At 38.5% G+C, this 11094-nt stretch overlaps 1 protein-coding gene across 1 annotated transcript; it reads left to right on the top strand.

Moving 5' to 3' along the window:
- Nucleotides 1–477: 477 nt before the first annotated feature.
- LOC105056885 (PRA1 family protein A1) lies at nucleotides 478–8785 on the top strand. Its single transcript, XM_010939239.4, has 8 exons — nucleotides 478–904; nucleotides 1343–1383; nucleotides 1471–1549; nucleotides 5282–5368; nucleotides 5454–5542; nucleotides 5642–5713; nucleotides 5809–5940; nucleotides 8232–8785. Exons 1-7 carry the CDS (start codon nucleotides 747–749, stop codon nucleotides 5910–5912), a joined length of 630 nt encoding a protein of 209 aa, XP_010937541.1. The 5' UTR covers nucleotides 478–746; the 3' UTR covers nucleotides 5913–5940; nucleotides 8232–8785.
- The last annotated feature ends 2309 nt before the right edge of the window (nucleotides 8786–11094 follow it).

The raw sequence follows: 11094 nt of genomic DNA, 5'->3' as shown, positions 1-11094 counted from the left end.
ATAAATCATTGGTATGCTGTTGACACACATCAAGAACACATGCATCAAAAGAGTTACAAAACTCACTGCATTTTAGCGAAGAATGAAAAAGTTTTGGGTTTTCCAGGGCTTCTGATGACCAAGAAATTAAAAAAAGAAGACAGAAGAACTAAACTTTAGGAGAAAAAAACTAAATTTTGATGTGTCATTGAAATCATTAACGTATGATTGGAGAGCTCGTGTTATGTACGGGGCAGCGCTTTTAAAGAATTTACCGCTCTTGCTCATCACACATCATCAGGCGGTACGTGGATGGCCATGATGTCTAATTCTATCGCGAAGCAAAAAAAAAATGCAATGAGAAACAGTAAGGTTTATCCGTATACATATATGTAGATTATTTTAACGGACAGCATCGTAGTTACTTTCAGCGCCAGGGGTAGCTCTGTAATCACGCGTAGATAGCTGCAACGGATCGTTTAGACGGGTAGAGAAGCAAGCGACGGAGAGAAGCCGACTCTTTTCTTCGGAAGCAGCGGCGAAACTCCATCCAAAACCAAACCTCCTTCCTCTTCCACTCCTCCATCCGGAGAAGGAGAGACCATATATTTTCCCTCCAATTCGAAAACCCACCCTCCTCTAGTCTTTCTTCGTCGCAGTCCGATTTCTTTCACCCTCGCCTCTCCGTCAACTTCGAGGTCGGAATCGAAGGACCGCCGATTTCTAGGGTTTCGTACGAGAGAAGAGGAGAGTTGGGAGAGTCATCGATGGATTGGGGGAACGTGACGGCTGAGGATCTGATCGACGCCCTTCGGGAAGTGGACTGGTCTTCCCCTCCGCGTCCGGTCTCCGAATTCTTCTCCAGATTCACGGTCCCCAGATCCTACTCCAAATGGAACAGCCGATTAAAGTGCAATCTCTACTAGTATGATCGCACCCATCCTCATTGATTTCTTTTATTTTAGGACCAATCGAAACCCTAATTTGCGTTTTTAGACTTATTTGATTCTTGATCTACGTTTTCTTGATCGATCAGATAACGTGCTTGGAGTTGTATTTCTATCAGTGTCCTTCCTATGCAAGAAATTCTTGAATGAACGATTGCTTTTTTCGATGTTTAGAACCCTAAAAATATCTGGCGATTTAAGAACTTTAGCATGCATAATTAATCAGGTGAACCAAGACTTTATGTGAAATAGTTCCGAAACCATTCTTAATTTTAGTACATAAATTAACCGCATTGGATCTCTGGGAGGAATTATACTTTTTAGATATAAAGGCAAATCCTTTTCTTGCTTTTGAATTCACTTTGTTATCTTTTGAAAGATTACATTTTGATGTCCTTTTTTCACGTGAGTTGCAGTTACCGGACGAATTACTTCATCATGATCGTATTTATTCTTGGTAAGAAAATTATTGATGTAATGTTTGTTTGGTCTATATATGTCTGTGTTGTTTCCTGATGTTTTTGTTTTCCCCCCTATATTGTAGCGATTGGCTTTCTATTAAGGCCTCTTGCCATTCTGGCTACCATTTTGACAGGCCTGAGTATTGCATTCCTAAATGATAGGTAAGGTTTTCCAACCTTCATTATTTGGCATCCTTGATTAGCTGATATTGCCTTGCTATATGCTGATATAAAGCTAGTTATAGCTGCTAATTCGCTTCATTTAATTATATCTTATTTGGCATGCACGCTGTGTCTGTGTGTCGAATAAAGGAATATGCATTAATCATATGTAGGATCTACAATTCGTTACATCGCATGAATTGATGCTACTTTGGGATATGATGCCACACAACTGTTGACGCAACTGTAGTTGAATTGCATTCTTTAAATTCTTGGCATTTTGCTTGATTATAGACTTAGGATCTATTTGGATGTTTGGGACCTTATCCGGCCAAAAAATCTCCTATAAGACCAGGATTGTCAAGTAGGAATCATAAAATTGAGGAAAAATTATAGACGATGCAGGTGAGTTGTTTGTGGGATCTCTAATCTGAAAACTCTTGGATTGGAAAAATCATTTGGAAGTTTATTCACAGCGCCCGGAAAATTTTGGAATTATGGACTCCACTGTCCTCTCACCCTCCACCCAAGTACGTTCAGCCTCTTCTTTTACCTTCTCATCTAATCTATTGCCTATGCTTCCCAGCAGATTGTTTATAATGGATATTGCATTGGGCATCCAAATACAACCTTAAAATGTTCAGAAGATTATTTGCCTTTTGCATTCTTGAAGTCAACACAATGACATGCACAAAACCCTAACTAATCACTGCTGCTTTGGTAAGGATGATCAAGATCAGAGAGTTGTCACCATTGAAAAAAGGGCTGCCTCATATTACTAATTGATGGGCTGTAAAGTTTCCATGTCAAATTGAAAAGGTATTGAACTACTGAAAGCTCATAATTATGTTATCAGCTGAAGAAGTGGTAGGCCATTCTCCACTATTTTACTGCCTACATGGAAGGCTTCAGGATCAGAAGCATCACGAGATCTTCCTTTTATTGTTGTTTCAAATATTCCTAAAAAAGTATTCAGTGCTGATAGTTTCTTTATGACTTAGGTACTTATTAACTTAGTTGTATGTTTTCCCTCTTAGTTGCCCAACAACAAATAAGATTATGATAGTACCTTATTGTGGTTCCTATATGGAAGATAGATCTTTTAGTAGGCGTCCATGCTTCTATTTTTGACATTGTTGAGTTGCCAAAGTTTCCATTTATCTAGAGGGGAAAGAAATCATATTTCATTGGAACATGGATATGTTAGTAGGAAAGTGTAACATCTCTTCAATACATGATGCTAGGGAGGAGAGTACGTGACATTTTAGAAGGGATCAAGTAAATTGAAAAATAGCAAAATAGAGGGATGAGACTGTGTACTTGTTAAGATAAGACAAAATAATGATGACAAAGGTCCAAAGCATCAAATGCTAGTTGTAAACAATAAGTGACAGACCTTGTTCGGGTTAAGTTGGTATTGCATTGGAGCTTATTTTGTGTGATATAAATGGGGGTAGCCCCCAATGATTCAATCAGAACATAAACAGGACCATATCTGATAAAAACAGGTGCCTCTGGCATCTGTCTCAACCAAGGGGAAAACTCCAGGAGGGCAGTTCTGGTCCTGAGGCAACTGTTCTCAGGCCTTGCAGCACAGGTTTGCAGACAGACAGTACCTGGTTGTCCTCTATGATGATATGAGTGGCATGAATGTGATTGCAAACTCTGGAGCTTTGAAGACGCTGAGTAGCGGCAATATAGGGATGCATGGAATGACCATGACCATTTAACCAGTGAACAACTGTGCTTGAGTTGCCTTCTACCCAAAGATCAATTGCACCAAGGTGCTGGACAAGCTTAAAAATGTGTACCCACCATAAGTAGATATTGTATTTATAACTGAACATATTTCTTTAATTTGATTTGGATGTATTAAATATAGAAACCTAGGGCAGGAAGGTATATTTTTGGTGGATGTAAGGCACATGATATTTAGCAATATATGTGTTTCCTTTGCATAGAGATGGGCACTTAGTGATTATTTAAGGAGGAATCTATAGAAAGTTCAACACCTAGCTTAACTGAGATGGATACGTTATGCAAGACATAGTTAGAAAGTATTCTTAGGTAAATGGTAGAAGATCATGTAAGGTAAAGTTGAATAGGATGCAAGAGAGTACATGGAATAAAGGTTCATGAGCAAAGTGCAAGATGGTATACTTGAATGTGTACTGGTTGATGATTCAGCAATAACGTCCATGAGGGAGCCACCTACTCATCCATTAACTGGGATTAAGGAAAACAAATCAGAAGAACCTGTGATGAAATGGATATATTGAAGCAATCAATATGGAAATATTATTTTTAATATTGAAGCAATTGATATGGCGATGTTATTATTAATATGTAGGTATCAAAATGGTCATGTAGTGTAAAGGAATTTATGAGAAGGTTTAAGGGGGAAATTTTTCTAGATAGGACATATCATAATTGTCTTTACAGCAGCATGTCATCTTGTGGTAACAAATGTTTAGTTTAGAATAAATTTTAGCATTTAGGGGTCTATAATGTAGATCAAGCTTGTCACAAATTGATCAAATTTTAGTGAGAAAAGACTGAAAAACTTGCCAGTATGAAATACTCAGATAAGTCTGCTTTTCACTGCATAACAGTCCACCCATGTCATGGAAGTACAGAGGTGTTTGTTAAGTACAGGTACACATGTGCTTGTGTGTGCACGCACATGCGTGTGTGTGTGTGTGTGTGAGAGAGAGAGAGAGAGAGAGAGAGAGAGAGAGAGAGAGAGAGAGAGCATGAATAGTATAAAAGTGTAGAATGCATGAAGATGAGAAAAGCTGCTAAACATGGCTATTCATTTGGCTTATGGTGTATTACACAATAGATTAGACTTGATGAAAGGTGAGGAGAACAACAAATTTCTGGATATTGGGAAAGGGAGACCAAAATGTTGCTTATAATCAGGTTATCTACATGATAATACTGAAAAATATGGAATTGCTGGTAGACTAACTAATGACTTGTTATATTAGTAGTTATCAGGGCTCAACTATCGGAAGGTGTGAAGGCCACCCGTAAATTAGTAAATATGAAGGAGAGAGGAAGTAAAATCAAACTGCTATTATTAGAAAGTCAATTTTGTCGAAAGATGAGGAGGCTAACTGAAGGCAAACTGTCCATTCCTTGAAGTTGTTGAACAAGTAGTTTCATAGGGGAACAGATTTTGGAGGTTATTTACCTTCATGGTTAATTTGTTTGTTTCATTGGTAAATTAGGATAATATGAGCTAAGAAAAATTCTGATAAGATGTGGAATTTTTAATTTGCTTGGGCTAAATCAAACACCCATATACATATCAAGTATTAAGGATGAAATTAGATTATGATGTTAACTGATGTGTTTATTGCACTCTTTCAGATGGTTGTAGACTATAAGATGATGTACAACACTGTAGCATCCATGTGGAGAATTGGAAATATGCTGAAGTTGTGGGACAGTTGTGGATCAGTGGTTATTAAAAAGTGATAGTAGTCTTTGTGCACCGAAATTATTGTGAACATATTTCTCCTGTACTTTTTGCAAATGGAAACATCTCTTACGACCGAGCGAAACTTTGATTACACCGTTGTTTAGCATTGTTAATTCATAAATTATGATCAATTTGCCTGTGCTACCCAATGTTTCTGATGCCTTTGGTCATTATTTTTGGTGTGACTTCATATTTAATCTGAATAATCTAATCAAGTATGCCTGCTGATGATGCAACTTTTACAGCTTTGCAGTTACTTTCAACGAGAAGGTAACAAGAACTGTCAGACAGTTTTCTCCACATTTAGCTGTAAAGTTGAGGCCACCTATAACGTGAGTGTGCTTACCTCTTTCTCACATAGTTTGCAATGACTAGTTAACTCTGGCAAATTTTACTGCTCACGTGATTGATGCTCAGGCCTGTTCTTCGTGGGCGGCCATCTGCAAAAAGAGCAATTCATATATGTGGACGACCTCGTTGGGTTTTTGTCTTGGTATTCTCAGCAGGTCAATATAAACTGTCAAAAGCTGTAGCTTTTATCACATTATAGTTCATGTTCCTCAGACTGACAAACTACATCATTATTAATGCTCTCTTATCTGCAGCCAGTTGCGTCCTCTGGTTAACCTCTTGTAGGCTTCTTACTGTTCTTTGGGCACTTCTCATTGGACTGCTTGGTATAAATAAAGCCCGGCTGATTTATAGTTATTATTATGACCTTTATTTGTGAATATTTTGATCCATTCTCATGGTCTTCATTACATTCCTGCAGCAACACTACTTCATGCAAGCTTTAGAACACCAAATCTGAAAGCACGTCTGAACACATTTCGTGAGGAGTTCCGAGCAGTGTGGCGCAATTATAGCGAGCTGTAATATTGTGGCCCTGCTGAGGTTATATGATGTGAGTAGCTTTGCAAATTTGGTTTCGGACTATTTATCTTCAAGCATGCTATGAACAGTGGATTATCTATTGATGCATCCAACATGTATAAACATCAATTTGGCTTTTAAGTATTTTGCTAGGCAAAATCTCATCATTTCATGATTTTTTTAAACATTGCTTTTCATGGTCAGCTAATTGCCCGGTTTTGAAGGGTTGTTTAGATGCCTGGCTGTAGTATCAGTTGGATATTGTGTCTGTGGATGAGATATGCACTCAATGGATTTTTGCAGGGGGTAGATTTATTTATTTAGAGCTGGAATGTCCCACCACTTCAGTTAGAGTGGAATATTTAGTAGATTGATAAACTTGGGATTGCGGTTTAATGCCTTGTTGATCCACCAATTTCTCCCTACCTCAATCTTTTTTCATTTAGATATATTGGAAGTCTTTTGCCACTGATACAATAAGGGATATCATACTTGTGTGGTAGGCATGTGTTTTAGCCAGTTCTTTCCTAGAGCCAGTCATGGGGACGTCAACGGGGCATGGATTCGGTGCTGTTTGTGAAAAAACCAAAACCCTCTGAAACTGCCATTTAAAATAAAAAACCACAACCACCACCAAAAAAATTGCAAAACTGAAACTGAAACCAAAAAACTGAAAACTATTAAACTTTTTTACTCATTTCAAAATTTTCACATATAAATAACTAAATTAAAGATATCATCCACAATTTTTATTATATACTTTATACCAAATCATCTAATTAGTATATCTGAAAATAATAACACAGCCATTCTCATGGAGTTAGTAATTTGGATTTATACTAAATGTAAAGGATATTAAGGGTATTAAATATCGGGTATATTCGGTTTCGGATTTGGTTTCAGGTTGGAGAATCACTAAAACCATAACTGAAACTGAAAACAAACAGTTTTTAATTTTTGAACCCACTAAAACCATCCCCATTTAATTTTGGTTAAAACTGCTCCATTCGGTTCAGGGACACAAAATATTCAGGTGTCCATCCTTAGCCACTCAACTGATATCACTGACATGCTGATTCATTGAATTTGGGATCTTACAAATATTTGAAATCTATTAGCCCCAACAATTGTATACATATAAAGTTATATCTCTGGAATTCTGCGATATAAAATTGCTCAAAAAGGCTGACAACTACTTGTATGTTTTATATGATGTGTGAGTTTTCAAGTTATTGCACAGACAAGAAGCAAGTTTGGCAAGAACTGGTTATATCCTATGGAGATGTTTGAGTTTTGTATGAATGGGAAGATAATGGTACATATGTGATGGTTGATTAACAAAAGATGGACGAAGGCTTATAGAGAGACTCATGCAAGAAAGGCGAACTGAGGACATGGTGGGCAGAGAGAAAAGTTATATATATAGAATAATCTGGCTGGGTGATGTAGGGTGTTGGACCAATGCAGCCTTGATGAAGTATTTTAGGGACACTAGGTGTAGTATTTTAGGGAGGTTTCAGCATTCTTGGGATGCTAGGTGTGGTATTCTGGAGATTGCATTAGTTGTCTCTATCTTGTTCCGTCATGATGCACACGTTGTGCAGCATTTCAGTCTGTGATATTGCAGTTGCTATTGATATAAATGATAAAGTCCATGCATTGGCATTGTAGAATACCATATCAAAGTTCCTCTTCCAATATTCTTTAGAGAGATTGCAAGTGAGATGCTTCTCATGGTAAGCTACATGAAGAAGATTGCCTCTACATGAAGAAGATTGCCTCTACAAAATCAGATAAGAATAAATGCCAAGGGTTGGTTGAATAAGAAATTTTAGCAGCTTGCCCAGGGATTATCAACCTGAACTGAGTAAAAGTTAGCTCTTTATAGACGCTATTATTGAGTTCATCTCATTGGATCTTTTTATTTAGTCTTTGTTCAAGTTAGTTTATGCTTGTTTTCTTCTGCTGAGCTCGTATATATAATGCTTGCATTTTGTTTTCTTTATTAATAAAATATCAAAAGAAGAACAAGCAAGCAGAAAAGGTGAGCTATTACATAGAGCTCACGCTTAGTCATTCTTGTGCATGCGTGCCGTAAGACATTTAATCTGAGAAATTTGATAAGCTTAAGTCTCCTGCCAAACGAATAAGGCAGTATTTTATGTAAATATTTGTCCTATTCAGTGTATTGATTTCCCATCACTCTTTTAGGGCTCAACTAAGTAGAGATGGAAGTTGTGTTACTGTCATTTCTGTAATGAGTAATCAGATGTAATAATCCGCATAGCTTGATATGCCTGCTAATGCTATGCTTCTTGGCAGGACATGGGCGCCATCACAATGTTGAAATTCATCAATTTCTGTGGACGGTTGATCTGCTGTTTTTATAATGGTGCAGGCCTGTTATGGAGCATATTATAGATCATTAATGGTTCTAATTTCTGCTGAACCTTTTCTGTGCCATTTATGAAGAAACTATGAATTGTAAGCAGTAAGCTTTAGTCTCTCAATAGCAATCACCTGTTGCTTTTGTAATATTTACTATTAGAAGGTTCTCTTATGCTGCTGAAATGATTCAAATCCATCAGATGATTTGAAAAAATGTCATGCAAGGTGTTTGCTCAGAATCTGTATTGTGTGGTATGTTTTCTTGTTTCAACTTTCAAGTATGTGCTATCTGGCTAGGATGGATGGATCCCTGGCATTACATCTTTAAGAACATTTGAGTGAGCAGCAAATACCGCTTTGTTCTCTGAACGTGATCTCCACAATGGAATCTAGACTGTTTTCAGCTGAATGATGTCTGAAACCGTGTACTGACTGTAATTATGTTATTATAAGTATTTATCTATAGTCAAATTCTCTGTTTCTTGCTATATCCTTTGGAAAGGTGTTGTGATGAGATTTTTGGTAAAAAGAAAACATTATACAGGGGCATATTTCCATGTTTATATTGGGTGGGTGAGTTAAGATAACTTGAACCAAGAGAAAGGTAGGGTTACTTGTGGACTTGATTTTATTTTGTTTTATTTTATTTGGTCTGAATATCAACCCTACAAAAAAAAAAAAAAAAAAAAAGGTGAGGAGGGTGAAAAATAAAATAAAGTTCGATGATGGCGGAGGCATCTCCCTGGTTAGAATCTCATGGGGGCCGCGCCGCTCAAAGATGTCAGTCCACCGAACAATTCTTATATCAATTTTTTTTTTTTGGTAATATTCTAAACCCTTTTTGGACCAATGTCCTACTATCACAATCTAGGTATTGAAACCACCGAACCGTCCATCACTGCCACCGCCATGGAGGCAACCTTATTCTCAATCTGATTGCCTTCTTGGTGAATGTGAAAACACCTGCAACCACCAAGTTTGGCGTGAAGATATCTCATCCAGCATAGTCGATGATGATGAGGCTTTGGACCTAATCGCCCTCTTGTCGGCGGGGAGGCGATCATCTATTGGCAGTGGTGTGCACAAGAAAAGAACTATTTTCTATGTTGTGGTCGGTCGTTCAATATTTCCAAGGTTGGAAGCTTTTATGAACTGCCAAGAACGATCAAGATCAACCGTGCTTGTGGGGTAGAATTGCATCGCTTGCTTCTCCTAATGTCAGCTGATTGCATAGCATGCAACTTTCAGGTTTTCCGGTGTCCTGAGTTTTCTTAACAGTCCTCGCATATTTTGTGGCTCTGTCTTGTGCTGAATTCACCTTGCTTCCAACCTCTCTGTAGTCAATTTAGTAGGAGGCCTTGTTTTGTGCTGAGTTCTGCTAGCTCCAAACCTGTGGGCTGCTGTCTTACTGTTAACCGGCAGTTTTATGTGTGTTCTGTTCTGTGCCGGTTTGAGCCTTCATCCAGAACTACACAGTTTTCTGCAAAGCCATGGTTGTACTCCTGTTAATATTCTCTCAATAAAAATGGGGGACCAGTCGCTTCTCCTTTTCTCAGCACCAAAAAGGAAATAAGGGAAAGGGGACGCCGTTTTGTCTACACTGCTCGAGCGCCTGAGATCCGGACTCCAAATTCGAGGCCTTCATCATTCTGATTTTGGAAAGACCTGCAAATCCCTAATTAAATACGCCAAGTTGGTTTGGCGCTCATCTGCCAGTGTGGATTCATCCTCTTACTTTGCAGGAATGAAAAGGCCCGGCGAGGGCAGGTCATACGCGAGAGCCATGGCCGTTCGTTGCTACGTTTTAAGCCACAACCGGACGTCAAAGGCCCCAGCTGCCTCCTAGTGACATGGCGATAGGTTGGGAGCCCATCTCTTGCTAAGTTCCATAAGAATAGCCGGTCCCAAGGATGCGTCTTCACTTCCCACGAAAATCGAAGATGAGATTCATTGGACGTTACTTGTGCCAGCACACAATCAAATCACTCACTGAAAGCAGGACCTGCCACTGGCAACCTGAGAATAGAGAAAATTTCCTTGAGAAAAATCAATCCACCATGCCATCCATGGTAGATTGGAGACAACCTGGGTACAACATAACCACCCCTGCAATAAAGAAAGAGTAGAGGCCTCGTCGGAGAGAAGTAAGAGGTAATCGCCTTCTAAATCGAAGAGGCTCCCCGAGGAGGGTTACCGTCGTCGCTCCGATCGCTCTCGAATTTATACCAAACGCCGCACCACCAGAGCCTACAAGTTTGATGGTTCAAGAACGACGTGCCTTGCTGCTCTAGGTAGGAAAGATACATGCCTCGATTGCATGTCAGCTAGACCAAGCCATCTATAACTTTGTTGGACTTCAACAGGGGAATTGGTTAATTTATTAGTGCCATGTGTATACAAATACAAGGGGAGGCACACGGTAGCACTAGAGTCATCATCTACCTAGGAAGGCATGGTGTGGAATGTCGTGCAACTAATTTATAAAGCGCATCTCTTAGCGCGCTGCCAAAATGGGCATAACAAATTTTCCCAATTGTGTTAAAGTACAGGGAACATGATACATAAATGGAGGGGAAAAAAAAATAGAAAAAGAAGCGATCACATTTACACACTGAGAAGGTGTTTGATAGTATATAATCTTAACAGGATTATATGTAATTTTGCAACAGATAATCAAATTACACTGTTCGTTTCTCCATTTTCATAGGTAATACAGCATTATCTTAAAAAGAGATAACTTAATTATCTAAGAGGAGATAAGAGGAGTTGACCGTGATTACATGTAATTTTGCAATCA

Source organism: Elaeis guineensis, chromosome 14, assembly GCF_000442705.2.
Source record: "Elaeis guineensis isolate ETL-2024a chromosome 14, EG11, whole genome shotgun sequence".
Classification (NCBI taxonomy): Eukaryota; Viridiplantae; Streptophyta; class Magnoliopsida; order Arecales; family Arecaceae; genus Elaeis; species Elaeis guineensis.
Note: the sequence above shows the minus strand (reverse complement) of the source record. Positions and strands in the feature narration are given on the sequence as shown.

Excerpts from the sequence above, each read along its gene's own strand:
- LOC105056885 (XM_010939239.4), top strand. The coding sequence starts at position 747 with ATGGATTGGGGGAACGTGACGGCTGAGGATCTGATCGACGCCCTTCGG. Across the intron at positions 1,384-1,470 it reads CATGATCGTATTTATTCTTG|CGATTGGCTTTCTATTAAGG; the intron begins GTAAGAAAATTA and ends CCTATATTGTAG. Across the intron at positions 5,369-5,453 it reads AAGTTGAGGCCACCTATAAC|GCCTGTTCTTCGTGGGCGGC; the intron begins GTGAGTGTGCTT and ends ATTGATGCTCAG.